Source organism: Varanus komodoensis, unplaced genomic scaffold, assembly GCF_004798865.1.
Source record: "Varanus komodoensis strain SLA01 unplaced genomic scaffold, ASM479886v1 scaffold9, whole genome shotgun sequence".
NCBI lineage: Eukaryota > Metazoa > Chordata > Lepidosauria > Squamata > Varanidae > Varanus > Varanus komodoensis.
Window position 1 is genome coordinate 3,002,183 of NW_025336598.1, and position 17,586 is coordinate 3,019,768.

Sequence of the window (17,586 nt, forward strand, 5' to 3'; positions counted from 1 at the left end):
GAGAAAAACAGTGATTGAAAGTGTATATAAATGGTGAGTATAGCTACAAGAGGCAACAAAAGGTTCGAGGCACAGCGAACGGCGGTCGCAAGGTGACTGGGGAAATGGCAGGCACTCCGCCCTTTATACTATGGGGAGAGGGGTGTGGAGTCCCCACCAAAACAGTTGAAACTTTGAATCTTTCCCGGCTGCAGGCATTGAGCAGGCGCAGCACCCATAATGTGTGATGCACAGAGGCCACAATGAAGAACCTCTGTGTTCACAAGGCCCTGTGTAATAACCATGGGTGGAGTACCCTCCTTGAGTCATGGAGAAAAGGAATACAGGGTCCACAAATTCCTTTTCTCCCCTGACTCTGGAGGGCATTCCAATACTTCACCGTGGAACAGCAGTGTCCTCCTAAGACAGGTGCCCAGGCGTCTTGACAAACTGATCTCTGCAGCACTCTGTAGCACTCCCCAAAGTTGCAACTGCTGGGGAATTGTTACCTTTCAAGTTTCATTTAGCAACAAACTGCCATGGAGGGCCATCGAGACTGCCATCCTGAGTGACCTGTGATGCCTTTAGGTGGAACACCTTGCATCCCTGCAGCCTGCTCACTCCTGCAACCTACTTTTGGTAGTTACAAGTGCTACAGTACATCTTGGCCATGGAGTCCTCCCTTGAAGACAGAAAGGTTTTCACACTTCTTCTGAGAAGGCTAATTGCTCTCATACCTGTCTTTCTGCAGGTTCTCGGATGGAATATGTCTGGACAAGGAAATTTTGCTGGACCTGTTCCTGCAACTAGGCTCAACAGTTGAAGCAGGTTTCCATATCTTTTTGTGAGCTACTGGGATCAGTTAGCAGGATGGACATGGATATGAGGATATGAGATCCTTCAGGCCACAGCACCTCCAGTGTGTTTATGCCTTCCATTCCTTGACTTAGGTGTCTTACAAAGAATCTTGGCATCTGAGAATGTTCTGTGGTAGCTAATAGAGCCAGCTCTGGAGTCTCAAAGTACTGCCATCTCCACTTAAAATGTCTCCATCCTGAGTTTCCACTCAGGCCCCTCCACTGTTGTTGTGCTAAACCAGTCTGCCATGATGTCGGTTAGGTCTGACAGGTGCTCTGCCTTGACAGAATGGAGGTGCTACAGTGCCCAATCCATTTGTGCACATAAAATAATAAAAATAAAAGAATAAAAAGAATAAAACTCTGCACACGTTGAGTGCATTCCCTTTGTATGCCTGGTCTTGTATGCCTCTAACATGATGAGAACATGGCAACTGCAGAATGGAAGCAAGACCAGCTTGATGGCTCTCAGTTGTTACTTTCCTTTGCTTTCTCCATCGTCCTTTTCCCTGGGGCCAGCTAACTGTCTAGATGCACTCCCAACCTAACAGACTTGCATCCTTGGTGATAAAAAGCCTGTCCGAAACTGTTAAGCATATTGCTTGTGCCAGATGCTATGAGCTGAAACACTAATCCAGAAGGATGCACTCCTACTGTAGAATAACAATCTGTAGAGATGTCCACACTGCAATATAGTGCTGATGGGGTTATGGTAGCTTTCACTGGGGCTTCAGGGATACCCTGCCACCATTATGCTAACACCTGAAGCTATGCTATGTAATATCATTACACTTGTTTTTGTGGGCTTGCACACAGAGGTAGTTTAGCCTGAAAGCTTTTGCTTTCTTGCTGGTAGCTAATGCACTTGGAACTGGAATATACCTGCAGATACACATAGGCGTTCCTTATTATGAGCTTGGGTTTACGTGTTCTTAGTGCCCCTTGTGGTACTCCAGAACTGTCCACAGGTCCCTGTGGCTCTGACTCTTGGAAAGGGACTACAGTAGAATGTTGTCAAGATATACCCCCATTTTGCCTTAGCTCTGCTTGGTGAACATCCTGGCTGCTGCTGTGAGGAGGAATGAACTGAAAATATCACGTACTGTAATGGAAACAAAAGAGATTTGAGTTCCAGTGTCCTGTAGCAGTTAAGAGTGCAGGACTGGGACTCAGACACCCTGGGTTCTAGTCCCTTGTCAGCCATGGAGCCAACTAGGTGGCTTTAAGCCCAAACTAACTTACGGGGTTGTTATGGGGATAAGATTGAGAAGAGGAAGAAGAGAATGATGTACGCTGCTTTGAGTTCTTTAAAAAAGAAAAAAAGTGGGATATAAATCTATTAAATAATCCCCCCTCCCTGTGGCTGGGGTTGATTAGCATATGCAAATACATTTCTCTTAGGTTTCCAGATGCCAGAAAGCCATCCTTGAGTGACCCTAAGGACTGCCACTATTGACCCCCATATTTTCCATGGAAGTGCTCCTTCTTTAGAAACTTGTTCAGACAGAGTAGTTCCAGTATGGTCCTGGTTCTTCAGATCAGAAAAAGCAGCAGGGAGATGAGGTGTGGCACCATTGTGACTTGCCAATGCCAGTGAAAGTGGCAGTTCTCCCAGTGCAGGTGACTTTCCTTCTGCCTAGCCCATCTCTCATTCTTCTCACTATGGGAGAAAGTGATAGGTTGGATGAAGCGACTGAGTCCACTTTCCTCCTCTGTCAGAGAAGGGAGACCCTCAGCTGCCTTCCATTTGCTTACCCCATTGTGGCAAGACTTTCTCGTCTCCAGATCCCAACAGCTTTTATTGTTCAGCTTTTACTTCTGTGAAAGGGTAAATGTGAGTTGGGACTGAGAACTTTAGTCTATATAGAATAGGATGGAGGTGGAGTGGCAAAGGTGTAAATGGAAAATATCTAAGAAAAAGTCCCTGGTGGTTTGTGGAGAACCTGCATCCCTAAAGCTAGGCTTAGCGAGTCAAGGGCATCAAAAGGCCCCTTAAATTCCATAATATCCAGAACAGGTGGCCCTTGCCTCCATTCAAGGAGAGGAGCCTGGCTGCAAAGTACTGAAATGCTCTCCAAAGTCAGAGAATTATTAAATTGCTGCACATGGAAAACTTGTGCATTTGTGGAAAGACTAGGCTCCAAATCCTTTCTTTGACTTCCAAGTTGGCAGGATTTCCTTTAGTAAGTGGTTCTCATCCCAATTAGAACTAGACCAAACACAACTCTGATGTGGAAATCAAAAGTCTCCAAAAATCATTTTGGATCCTTAAGTCCTTACAAATCCAAACAGACAAGGAAACAGTGCCTAATTATTATGCTAGTTTGTAAAAATCATTTAAAATTTATTGTTTGTTGTTTCTACTTTTGTAGTTTACTTCCTTGAATATCTTATTATCAACCAGCATGATATTAAACAGAGTATTGTAAATACAAAGATTTTCTCACAGTATACCGGCAGTTTTCCCATGGAACACAATTTGTGAGTTACTGAGTTAGGATGTGGAAATGTCTGCTTGCTGGGTAAAGAATGGTGGAATATGGCTCAAGAACTTGGGGGACTAAGTGTGGTTCCACTTAACTCCTCCTTTTCTGACAAGCAAACTGCTTATGGAAATTGGTGTTGATGGTAACAGAACTGGCTGACCAGCCATTTTAGGGGATGGAGGCTGAGTTGCCAGGCCTCAGCATCTGTTTTTACTGTGGAGGAGTGGAAGATGGGTAGCTAATCAGGGGTGGAGAAGGAACAAGTGTAAAAATGTAATTCATTCTGCAGGTGCTCTGATTAATTATATTAAGCATCATTTCAGGGATGGATATTTGCATCCTCAAAATGAAAACCATGTCCAATCTTTGTCTCCAAAAATGAAGTACTATACAATAGCCTTTTATTTATTTGATCCCAAGACCATTGGAAGCATAAAATAAATTAATAAATTGCTCCCTTTTCAGGTTGTCCTAAATAATGGTAGGGCTGGTCATGGAAGAGCTCCCACCTGCAAGTACTACAGACCAAATGCCTTAGTCACGAATAGGTCAGAATGACCTGGGCAATCCCTCCTTCTTGAGATCTTGAAGAGTTAGATGCTCACAGCTTATTTACTATTCCACAAATGATGGCTCTTTCTATGTTTGACACAAGTTTTTTCCAGGCACTTCATCTAAACTGACTGAGATCATAATCATCAGCTGATGTAATTATAAGGTCATTAATCTCATATGGATATATATTATACATGCATAAAAGAAAGCTCATGGTTATTAGTCTGGCTGAATAGTCCTTTAGCTAATTTAGTTAAACAGCAATTGCTGCTGTTGTTTTTTTTTCCACCACACAACTCTTAGCCCCATTTGGGCAACAGTTTAGATTCTATTAGTGAATGCATCACTCCTTGAGGAACTGGCAGAATGAGAGCTGACACCGTCATTTTGATGACAGGTCAATTGTGAATGGGCCATACATATTAAAAGGGCCACCTCTGCCCCAGAGCAATGTATGTAGATTTTCCTGCCTCTATTCATGTATATCTACTAACCATACTAGATGCCGCTGTGCACCCATGTCCCCCTTTAAGTTTGGTTGATTACACTTGCCTGGTCCTCCCACTTAGATGCCACCTGGATAAAGGTATCACAGAAAAAGGTGCATATACAAGGCAGCAAAGATGAAATAGAAATAGGCATCCCTCAGAAGTGATGGTAACACCCTGCACACTTTCTCTGTGCTGTTGCTGCTACTTCCCAAAGGACCAGGCACCATCCATATGGGGCACTAAGGCACATTTTTAGAGCCACCAAGTGCAAAAATACTTTACATGGCCACCACTCAAATTATAAGGGTAAGAGGTCTCATTTTGTAGCAACATCTAGTAGCATTATAAACAGGAGTCCATTTTTTTCTCATGGATAAGCTCAAGTAAAGGGACCCCAACATTTGTATATCTATCTGGCTTTCCACAAGCTAGGAAAGACAAGAGATGTATTAATTCTTCTAAGCTGCATTTGGTCAGTAGCATCAGGATAAGTATAAAGACAGTAAAAATGTCATATTAATTATTCAGACAATTCAATTGCTAAGAAAATTCCGGAGATTCATCATGTTTAACATGATGGAAATGAGCCTAGCCTTACCGTCTGCTTGGCTTACACTCTTCCCTCACCTGTCCCATCCCATTCTGTCTCTCCCTTTTCCTCCCTCCTCCAGTAGGGCTGTGAGAAGTGGCTTGAAAGCTTTTGTTTTCACTTTTGCTTAAGTACCACCCAAGTTTTTGCCACCCAAACTGTGAAAATATTAATGTTAGCTTGAAACAAGCCAACTTCAAACTGGGTAACTTGAACAAACATGGCAGAAGTTGGATCCTTTCCCAAGGGAAGCTCTGATTAATTTGTATACCTGCTTTATAAAGGGCGTGCATCTCCTCCCCCCCCCCTTCTTAGAACATGAGCTAGTCACCTGAATGTGGAGACCTGTATCGGAAATCCTCTTTGGTCAGAAGCAAGAGTGCTTTGCCATTCATCTCAAAAGTGTTGCTTTCAATAGGCCTCAATGAGAACTCCTTTTCTGCCCACTTCAGCCACTGGCCCACATCATCCCTGCTCCAGTAAATGGGCTGTAACCCTGTAAAGAAGACAGTAGAATAATCATACACTGACAAACTAAAATGATAATCAAGTTCTTTCAAAACTCTTCCAAAAGAGAGGGAGCCTAGTGCTACCAATAAAAAGAGCGCAACTATTCCATCTTTTCCTCTGTAAGGATTGTTTTTTCTGGTAAGGGGAAAAGAAGGAGGGCTATAAATGAGTGATGACTCTGGCTAGATTCCTCCCCACCTTTACAGTTCTGTGCAATTACATTATAAATACCCCAAGTGGTTAAACCAGATTTCAACAAACAGGGGTTCTGCTATTTGCAGAATGCAACATTCTGGGACTGCATGTATGCCAAACATCCCTGGTCTCATGCATTGGTGTAGGTATATATCTATTTTTTTCTGTGGATGCAGAGAAAAAGTCTATATAAAGACTGTTCTCCTCACTATAGCCTCACAATTATGAATGAATCATTATACTTTTTATAATGAAGAGTAATATAATTTAGAGCATGGGTCCTCAAACTATGGCCTGGGGGCTGGATCCGGCCTGCCATGCCCATTTGGACCCGCCGTGCATGTGCCCACACCCACACGTGAGTCCGTCGCCGCCCATCTTGCCCTGCACGGGGAGGCAGCAGTTTGCTCACTCAGAGAAAATGATCTCCAAGTGAGCAAGCTGCTGCCTTGTGCGCCTGCCCCGCTTCTCTTCACTGTGCACATGCGCCTCGCCTCCCCTTGCTGCGTGCCCTGCCCCTGCCTCAGTGCACATGCCTGCATGTCCCCCCCCTGCCCCCCCCCCCCCCCGCCGGCCCGCACGCACTGCCAGCACCACCTTTCTGGCCCGTGCCCAGCACCGGCACCTTTCAACTGACCTCCTGATGAAAAAGTTTGAGGACCCCTGATTTAGAGCAATGTGTCAAACACTACTTTTCAACTTTAAACTGTTTTCAGTTTTTTAATCCTTTTTGGCCTTCAAAATAAAGATGTATGAAAAATTTCAATGATTTGCGCACTTTACTCCTACTGTTTTGGATGGGGCGTACAGGTTCCATTTTGACCATACATTAAATTAAATACAAAATAATATTCATTTTAAAAATTGTGTGGACCTGCAAAAAATAAAATAAACTAGAAACACAGCAGAACAAAAGGGGCAGGATTCCTTTCCAGTCCTCATTTGAGCTTTCTTTCTAACCCAACAAAGTAGATCACTTGCTGGATGAGGAACTATAGGCAGGTGATTTCTCCCTGCACTTAATTATATCCAGTGAAATGTGCATCAAGCATGTGGCTATGAATTCCAACAGAACATTTCTCAACCCCAGACCACTGTAAGGAATCTGGCGCAAGGAAAAGCGGGTACGAAAAAGAGGTACGCATACAAGTCAGTCTTCCCATGGAACAGCTGCCAGCCAATAATGCTGCTGCAGCATGTAGTACTACACCACATTCTTGGTAAACTGTAGCCCTATGCTGCAAGGTATGATTTGAAAACCTTAAAAACATCATCACCATCATCTGTGGAGTGCTAAAAGCCATGAATGTAGGTTTGTTCTGATTCTGCAGCATACAGAACAGGTTTCCAGTGATTGGAAGCTTACTGGAAGTGTCCTGCTTAGCTCCAAAACCTCTCCCTGCCACTAGCATAGCAAGAATAAATTGCAAGGGAAATGAAAAAAACAATGGCAGAAGAAATGTCATTTTCAAAAGAAGTGCTCACATAAATCTCCTCAGTTTGCATAGACAGCATAGCATCCAGAATTTCCTGATACAGGTTTGTATCTAGACTTACAGTAGACCCTCTTAACTCAGTGGGGCTTTGGTTAACTAACATCAGTGCTAACCACTAAACTTTGATTTCTTGAGTAGAGAACTGATTTTTTAAAGTGCTTGATATACATTACTGCACCAGTTCTTACAACCATCTACAGGCCAGTATTATTATCCCATAAAGGTGGGAAATGACTGGACTGAAGCTGAGAACTTGCCCAAGTTTAGACTTTGCCTAAGACCATCCAAAGTGAGGTGAAATGAAATACTTTAATTTGGAGTCCTGCACTGAGCAAGGGGTTGCAATGGCCTTACAGACCACTTCCAACTCTGCTGTTCTATGATTCTATGAAATTTGAAATGAGTCTTGAACCAAGCTATTTTAAGAGTGACATACAAACATAATAAATTATTACCATGTAATTAAATTATGATTATTTATGAACAACATAATAATAAATTATGAATTGTTGACCACATCTATAAGTTCTTCAGTTCATACATCTTGATTTTGCTAGTGCTGAAGTCCAAAAGAATGTTGGACTGAGATTTGTAATGAGGGAAATTTTTCAGCTGCTTTCTCAGTAAGCTGCACATAGTTTCAAAATCCAATGTCCACAATTATTGTTTAAGAGTAGTAAATATCATTATGGTTATTACCAAGGATGCTTCTAATACCATAGAAGGCTTTAAAAATATTTGCCATCATCACCAGGAGGGTAAGAGTGTTTCCTTTAAAATGGCTCCAGCCTTCTTTTTGCTGCAAGATAAAGCTCCAGTACCATGCACTGGAGAGGGAGGGTTAGAGTTAAACCGCCCCCCCCTTTTTTTGTTTTTGCTCCTTCCCTGTAAAAACACTTTATTGGGGAGAAGGGTTAAAAGGGATGCATTTGCCTTTATAGAACAAAAACCCTGCATCTTGCTTCTTCACAAGAACTAGCAAAATGTAGGCACCTCTGTAAAATGCATGCAAATGTGTCTGTGTGCATGTGTAAAAAAAGGAGAGAGGTTAATGTGCTGAATAACTGCTTAGACAGCAAACTAGATATTTGTCTAGAGATTCATAGATCCATATTTCCAAGGAGATAGAAAACTTTCTCACTTTTTTTACTCTTCCTTGTGAAATGTCTTATTGTGGTTCTTGATGTGTTGATAAGATGCAAAGATAATTTCATGCAGTATATAAAAAAATCTATCTTTGATCAGATCTTTGGCGTGTTTCCACTGGAGGTGGCTAGTATCTTCATCAGTGGAAGGCTCTCCTCCCTTCCTTTCCCATACTATACCTGCCCAAGGGCACCTTATTACTCCCAAGAATATGTTTAGCTTCTGGTAAGCAACACTGTGAGATCTAATATTTTTTTCAGCTTCCGAACACAAATGTTCTAAGTGAAATAAGCCCTTTTCTCAGGAGTCACCTTAACATGAGCAGATACTGCTTTTATCCTTATAAAAATTGCTTCACTGAATCAGATCATAGGACCAACTAGCCTAGCCTTCTCCAATAGTGACCAAACTGATGCGCCTGGAAACCTACACGCAAGGCATCAGGGTGATGCCCTTATGTCTCCAAACATCTGGCATTCAGAAAGTTATTGCTTCTGAGTATGGAGGGTTCATTAAGCTATTACAGATAACAGGCTCTGAAAGGCCTCTTCTATGAATCTGGTCTCTAACTAAATTGCTACTGTCGCATCTTGCTGTAATGAATTCTACATATGAATGATGTTCCCTTCATTTAATTATGAATGATCAGATCTTTGGCTCTCACTTATAATTATCTTCAGTTGGACAAAGATGGAGCATAGTTCAGAGTAATGAACCACACACAGTGGTTTTCAGATAGGTTAGAACAGAAGAAAAGCCATGCTGGATCAGCCCAAAGGTCCATCTAATCTAATACTTGGTACACACAGTGGCTAACCACCTGTCACAGGATTGCTTCAGCAGGATGGATGTGAAACCCCCACATGCCCAAGCTCCTTAGCAACTGGTTTATGCAGGCGTGCCATCTCATGTAGCACATCAGCAGGGCTAGTAGCCTCCTCCCTCATGAATCTGTCCAATCCCTTTTAAGAGTCATCCAGCTTGGTGGCCACTGCCACTTCCCATGGCAGTGAAATCCACAGCTTAACTACGTATATGACATGTGAAGAAGTACTTCCTTTTCTCTGTCCTAAACCTTCCACTAATCAGCTTCCTGGATTGACAGTGGGTTCCAGTGTTATGAGAGAGGGAGAAAAATGTTGCCCTCTCCACTTCCTCCATACCATGCATTATTTTAAACACCTCTATCATATCTTCCCCTTTTTTCTAAGTTGAATAATCAGAGCTCTTGTAGCTGCTCCTCATAGAAGAAATGCTCCAACCCCATGATCATTTTTGTTGCTCTTTTCTGTAGTTTTTCCAACTCAATAATGTCCCTTTTCAGGTAAGGCAACCAGAACTGAACACAATATTCCAAGAGCAGTCACACCAAAGATTTGTATATGGGAAGTAAGATTTTGGCAGTTCTACTTTCTTATCTGATCCTAATTATGCCTAGCATGGAGTTCACCTTTTTTATAGTGGTTGTGCACTGGGCTGACATTTTCATCAAGTTGCCCCTTATTACCCCAAGATCCCTTTCTTGCTCAGTCATTGCTAGTTCAGATCCCATCAGCGTATATGTAAAGATGGGATTCTTTGCCCCAACATGCATTATTTTACACTTGCTTACAATGAACTGCATTTGCCATTTTGATCCTCCCTCACTCATCATAGAGAGATCTCTTTGCAGCTCCTCACAATCTCTTTTGGTTGTAACCATCCTAAATAGTTTAGTGTCATCAGCAAACTTGGGCACTTGACTACTAACTCCCAATTTCAGATAATTTATGAATAGATTAAAAAGCACTGCTCCTAATAAATAATCCCACTGGTTACATCTCTCCATTGGAAAAAAAATGCCATTTATTTCTACCCTCTGCCTTCTGTTCTTTAAACAGTTGGTCATTCACAAGAGGAACCCCCCTTCCCCCCGCACATTTTATTCCATGACTGTTTAGTTTGCTTAAAAGCCTCTGGTACAAGACTTTGTCAAACGCCTTTTGGAATTCCAAGTAAACAACATCTACTGAATTGCCCCATCTATGCATTTATTGACACTGTCAAAGAACTCCAGTAGGTTAATGAGACAAGACATCCCCTTGAGGAAACCATGCTGATTTTTTATCAGTTTGTTCCTCTATGTGCTTGCTGATTCTATCTTTAATAATGCTTTCAAGCAGTTTACTCAGAACATATGTTAAGCTAACTGGTCTGTGATTTCCCAGATCCCCTCTGGATCCCCCTTTAAAAACTGGTGTTATATTGGCCATTCTCCAATCCTGATTTAGGAAAATATTAAATATGTTGGTAAGAAGGTCAGCAATTTCCCATTTGAGTTCTTTGATAACTCTAAGATGGACACCATCTGGACTGGGTGACTTTCTGAATTTCAGTGTGTCAATAAGGTCAGATTTTCATTCTTTTGGCACTATCTGCCTTAATTCCTCAGACTGCCTTCCAGAATACACAAGCCCAGGAACAGGTATCTGCTCTGCATTCTCTGCTGTGAAGACTGATTAAAAAATATTTCACTTCTCTGCAATCTCCTCATCTCCCTGTAGTGCTCTTTTAATTCCATTAGCATCCAATGGCCCAACTTCTTCCTTAACCACTTTATTTTTAGCTTTGATAATGTTAGCAATGTGTTCCTCAAACTGTTTTCTTGCTTCTCTGATGGTCTGCTTGCATCTCCCTTGTGCAAGCTTGTGGTCCCATCTGTTCTTTTCATTTGGGCAAGACTTCCATTTTTTGAAGGAAGCATCCTTGACTCTATGCATTAACCATGCTGGTGATTTCCTGGATGTTGTGCTACCTTTTCTCATTTTTGCTATGCATATTATCTGTGCCTCTATTATAGTGTTTTAAAGTAATCTCCAAGCACTTTGAAATGATTTAATCTTCTCAATTCCCCTCTTCAGTTTCTTTACCAGTTCCCTTAACTTTGAGAACCTTCCTCTTTTGAAATCAAACGCAACTGTGTTCAACCTCTTTGGCAGTCTTCTACCTAACTGTATATTAAATCAAAAAACGGCATGGCCACTGTTACCTAAGGGCTAGACAACATTACTATGCCCTGGGCAACCTGCCCCAGACTAAATCCAAGACTGCCTTCCCTCTACTCGGCTCTAGGGCACAGTCATTTATGACACTGAGAAATTTATTTTTTCCAGATTAAAGATTAAATGTTCAAGCCAGAACCTGAACATGCATTTATCCAGTCAATGTGTGGGTAGTTGAAGTCCCCCATTATTACAGTATTGCCTTTGTCGGAGGCCTCCCTGATTTCATTTTTCATCTCAGGATCATCCTAAGCATTCTGGTCTAGGGACAATAGCACAATCCTGACTGGGTTAGTTTTAGAGCTGTGAATTTTCAATCATAGTGCTTTTGTGGAGTCGTTACACATTAGATTATCAAGTCTGCTTGATTCTAGGCCCTCTTTAACACAGAGGGCAACACCTCTTCCAGTATGCTCTTCCCTGCCTTTCCTATACAGTTTTTATCCAAAGATGACCATATCCCATTGGTTATCTCTACTTTACCAGGTTTCCACAATGCCCACTGTATCTTCTCCTTTATCACCAAGTATTCCAATTCTCCTGTTTTGGCCCTAAGGCTTCTATCAGTTGCATGGAAACACCTGAGCACTAAGGATATCCCTCCAGGGCAGTGGTGGTGAACCAATGGCACATATGCCACAGCGGGCATGCAGAGCCCTCTCTGTTGGCACGCGAGCCAAGTCGCCCCAGCATCACCTCAGCAGCCAAGCATCGGATAACAGCACACATAGGGGCCATGCACATGCTCAGAAAGGAGTAGCAGCATCAGGCGATGACTTCAAGAGCTGCAACTCATTAGCCACGACTTGTCCGAGCTTTCGCATGACCAGTCAGTGCGCTGCCCAGGAGGGAGGGAGGGAGAGAGATTTGCTTGGACTGGCTATGCGTTTTAATACATTCATTTTTATTAACACAAGATTTTAGCTTTGAGTTTTCTTATGAAAAAAATTGAAATTTAATATCTAAGATTTAGCAAAGAGATGTTCTAATTAAGAGACTGAGATTCTTTTAATGTTGTGCTGTTCCCCCTGGCATATTTGAATCTGCAGCATCATATTCAGGTTTCATTGCAGTGATGGCACTTTGCGATAAACAAGTGGGTTTTCGGTTGCAGTTTGGGCACTTGGTCTCTAAAAAGTTCGCCATCACTGCTCTGGTGGGTGGAGAGCTTCTGGAACTTGGAAATGTGATCATTAGAAACAGAAAGTTTGGTTTGCAATGAGTATGTGGACTCTATGGTGAATTGCCTGCCTGGTGCAAAGGCTGCGGATATCATGCACAGTCTAGATAGTGTAGGGGTCAAGTCAGTGGTCACGGTCCATGTTGGTACCAATGATGTGAGGAAATGTAGTTGTGATCTTGGAAGCCAAAATTAGGTTGCCAGGTAGAAGGCTGAAAGCCAGTACTTCCAAGGTGGCTTACTCAGAAATGCTACTTGTCCCATGAGCTGGGCCAGCTAGATAGACACAGCTGAGGAGTCTCAGTGAGATGGTGGTATAAAGAGGAGAGTTTTGCATTTGCTAGGCACTGAGGAACAAGCTGGGCCTATACAAGAGGGTTGGGCTCCACTTGGTTTTCTGAAACCACAGAGAAAATCAACAGTCTGTTCTAAGATTTCCATACTTCAACATGGATTCTCCCATCATCTGGACCCAGGATCACCATTTTAGATTTGTTGATAGTGCCCACTTCTAGCCTTTGATTTTGACTACCCTCACTTCCCTACCAACATACACATAATTGCTTTATTCCCGTTGGCTGAGCACTGTGTCTGTCTTCCCGGTTACCTTTAGAAACAGGTAGACAGTGTGAAAATACACAGAGAAAGAATTACATTGTTAATTTCCATGTAATAATAACAATTTCTGTGGGGACTGAGAGATTGGGAAGTATTGCAGGCATGCAAATATATTCAGGAAGAGGAAGGGGGAAACCCACCTCAGGATCACAGCAGGCCAAGCATGAGAAGCCTGCTGAGTTCCAGGCAAGAACAGGGAAAGGACTGAGACTTTGTTCCCTGGGGCCATCAGGGTGATTTGTGACAAGGCCAGGGTAATGAAGCCCAGAGCACAGGGACTATGCTGCCCAGGCAACCAGGTGGATCATTTGATGAGTAAGTTCATTCAAAAGAAGTGCAGGGTTGCTTGCCATGTCATGTGATCCTGCCCCCCCCCAGTAAGCTTCATGTCAAGTGGGAACTAGAAATGGACCAGGTCTAGTCCAACACTCCAACTACTATACTCCCTGAATATCATGGACAATGAAACATTGGCTAACACTGTGTGAACAGAGTATACAGCCTTGAAGAACTTCCCTCTCTAGCCCCTGCATTTGCATGGCTTCCATAGGAGACTAGACCCTTTTGGAATCCATCCCTCCAACACTGGTGGACCTTTTATGTTATATGTGGGATTCCTCTACTACTACCTGGCTCAAAAGCTCGAAGTTCTGTTTCATAAATTTGGATTTATCCTTGCTATGAATATTCTCCAAAATAACATAACTTCCAATTAAAGAAGGTGCATTTGGCTTTCCAGATCTTGCTTTTTATCATTAGGACTGTTTGATGACCTGTACTAAAGTCTGCTCTTTTTCTCTTACTTTCCACTTTCCTTTGTGGTCAGTTTGGGATTCTTCTTGTCTGGATCCTCTTTTTAAATGAATGGCCTTAGAAGCTCAGCACATTAAAACATAGAGGATTCCTACCTTGTCACATCATTTGCATTTTAGTCCATTTTCTCATGCTAAATTAACTTGATACTATCCGAAAATCCAGATTTAAAAACTTGTAAAAAAATGGTTTTGTGGAGGATTTCAGCAAACAAATTTATTTTTATTTTTGATCTATTGTTGGGTGCTGATGACAAGTTTTTGTCATTGCTCTGTGTGCCAAGTATAATTTACCCAATGCAACTGAATGGCAAAACTTGCAGTAGAAACAATCATTTGACGCTAGGGTTCACCTTGCTAGTTTTAGAGCTTAAGAGCTTCTTTTGCTATTGAAAGGTCTGAGACTGGTCAGTTACATCAACCTATGCTCCATGTTTAGAAACAGCTATTTTCTGAAAGGGAGAAAGTTTTAATTATTGCAATTAATTAAAGTAAGTAACTTAGGGTTCAATCCAAGATCCTTGGAATGCAGATCACCCCACCCCCACACCTCCCAGCCAGACATAGGGTTGGGATAAAGCCTTTTGGAATTCATCCTTCCAACATCAGTGGACCTCCTCTGGTGCATGTCCCAGTCCTGCAAAGAGAGCCAAACCAAAAGCACGTCCATAAATGACCAGCAATCTTCACAGCAGCTGCAGGACATGAAAGAAAGGTCCTGCTTGTTCAGTGTGTGGGGCATCCCATAAATGCTGGGTGCACTTGTAGGAACTTGGACTCTGGGCTGCTGCAAAGCAGAGGGCAGGGAGCTGAGTCTAGGGAATATGAAGGATTCCTACCTCCAAATGGATTCCTTGCACATCCCTACCTAACCTGGAAAGAACTACCCTATCATTTCCATAGCTGGAAATCAGTCTTGGGGAAAGCTAAAGGAACATGTTGAAGGACAGGGAGGGGAACAGACTGGGGCCCAAGGTGCATGGCATAGCCAAACAGCACCTCTAGTTCCTTCTTTCCTCAAATTTGGATTAAAGAGAGCACTCTGGTGAAAGAGAAGAGATTATCTGAGTGGGATGGTGTAACATGGTGTCCTGTAACAGTAGGGGGTTGGACTTGATGGCCTCCATTGCCCCTTCCAACTCTACTATTATATGATTCTATGAGATTGCAGAGGCCAGGACCTATCCTATGTTTTCTACAGCCTCCTTCCTTGTCCTTCCAAAATGCCTCAAGTGGATACCTGAAAATGTCTGTTTAGCAGAAATGCAGAGTGGAAGGTGCAGGAAAGTGGGGAATGCCCTCACCACTCTTCCTGCTCCAATAGAAAGTCTCTGTGTTTGGCAGTTTACCAGCATCAGACCATCGGCTGGCACTCTCAATTATTATAACTAAAACACTATGTGGTATGCCCATAGCCTGTGAATTTGAGAACTTATTTAGGTATATGATCTAAAGCTCAAGTACACTCATTTTAGATCAAGTCCCTCTTCATGCCTTTCCAAGTACATTCACATGAACAAAGACAAACTACATTTGTAAAGGATTTTCAGAAATGCTCCCATTTTAAAAGAAACTAATGTTCACACACTTTTAATTAATTATTTTCCACCTAAAATATCAACAAAATCATAAAGAGAAAAATGTCTTTACATGTATTTGAACATATCAGTTTCGATACATTCAGAAGACTGAATTGTGTCCCACTAAATTTAGGACCTGCTGACATGCTGATGAGATTATCTCCTTAAAAGGGTGTGCAACAGGGGAGGCACTGCAGTTTTGGCAACTCAGACAGTTGTTTGATGTGCTTTTTTGACTGGGCTAGTCCTGTACCTTGAGAATTAAATAAGCTCATCCTAAATTAGTCTGAAAGATCCTTCCCCCTTTCAAAATCCAGCAAAGATAGTGACACCTGCTTGTTGTATGAGAGAAGGCTAGAAGACAAGGTGGGAGGAAGGACCCCCTTTTCCTCTTTCTAAAGAGAAAAGGGATCCAGCAACACTTTTGATATTCACAAGCATAATCAGAAAAATGCTTCATGAAGATTAGAGTCCACAAGCAGAGGGCAGCAGAAAACCATGTCACATATATTATAGGGCAGGAGTTGACCAAGTGAGCAAAGCAAATCCGCACAAGCAATGTCACTGGACAGACCAGTCCTGTAGCCATAGTATTCTCCAATTCCACACAAGGGCAGAAATAACACAGAAATGTCTGCAGAATTCACAGAAATGTCTGCAGAATTCACCTTGTCAAGGATCAGAATGTTTATTCCTTTGACAGATTTCTAGATTTTATGACTGAGGGTGTGAGCATTGCCTGTTGAAATCTTAGAAGCCAGAGGAGTTCCTGAATAAGAGGTCAGGGTCAGGCCTTTAATGCTCTAAAAAGTTTTTTTGCTCCTCCCCATAGCTAGCAGCAACAGCTAAGAAAAATGGGCTTGATAAGCATAATTTATATATGATGCAGAATTACAACTTAGCATAGGTCTTACTGCATTTCAACACAGCTGACACCTAGTCCTGGGCATTTCCTATCCCTGCATTGCCTGTAGACTTATATAAAATTCAACTAACTTTGACAAGGTAGTCTCTTCATGTTGTCTTCTCTCACCTCCCAAACTACATCCTAATCCTGCCTCCCTTTCTTTTCCGGAGCCAATCACAGTGAAGCAATAAATTGCACTGATGATAATGCTAACCATGGATTTTCATCCCATTTTTAAGTCTGGTTGCAAATTCTAACTTGCATGAACCATGGCTAGCACTGAGCAGCTAATCCATGGGTCCTCAAACTACGGCCTGCGGGCTGGATACGGCCTGCCATGCCCATTTATCCAGCCCGCCTTAGAGGTTTTAGACTTGCTGCACACGTGTGGGCGCATGGTGAGGTGGAGCCTTGCTCGCTCGGAGATTGTTTTGGACTTGCTCGGAGAAAACAATCTCCACATGAGCAAGCCACTGCCTTGCCCTGTGTGCCCCACCACCTTGCCACGTGCGCTCCCGCCCTCTCCGCCAGCACCGCCTTGGCAGTCTGTGCCCACCACTGGCACCATGCAACTGGCCCCCTGTTGAAAAAGTTTGAGGACCCCTGAGCTAAACAATGATTAGTGCTGGAAGGGAAGGGAAGGGACGTTTACAAGAGAGGGGACTGGTGAGAAGGCGAAGAGATGTGTGAGCCTGCTGGACTCCTGATCTCTTGACCACGCTGAAGAGACTGCTACCTACCAACATAATTTGTTACAACTGGAGTGCTTCATAGATATTGGTGGAAATGCTGAGTTGCATCTTACTATTCAAAATCCCCTTGCTGTGCCTTTTTCTAAATTCCTCAGTCCAGCCAAGGTTCCGCTATAAAGCAGTAGGATTCATAAATCATTCCTGTGAGCTTAGGGTACTGCATAAACTGAGAATGTGTGCCAAACAGCACAAACCATGCTTAGTTATTTCACGGAAGGGCGTATAAAGTAAAAAAAAAAAAAAAAAATGTTGTGAGGATTTGGCAGTTGTGTTGCCATTTCAGGAGCTCTAAAACCGGTACATTCTGGAATTGGGGCCTGTACAAATTTAGCACTGAGTATTCAGTAGGTGTTAAGAATTAAAGGAAAATAGTAGAGATGAAGAGAGGGGAA

General features: G+C 42.6%; 1 protein-coding gene across 3 annotated transcripts in view; it reads right to left on the bottom strand.

Annotated features, from left to right (window-relative positions):
• The window catches only part of ETV6 (ETS variant transcription factor 6), a 235,762-nt gene that overhangs the window by 51,832 nt on the left and 166,344 nt on the right, over window positions 1–17,586 (bottom strand). For all 3 annotated transcript variants that reach the window (XM_044417951.1, XM_044417950.1, XM_044417952.1), the window contains one exon: window positions 5,289–5,453. In XM_044417951.1, the coding sequence (XP_044273886.1) occupies window positions 5,289–5,453 (165 nt within the window). The remainder of the gene's footprint in view (window positions 1–5,288; window positions 5,454–17,586) is intronic.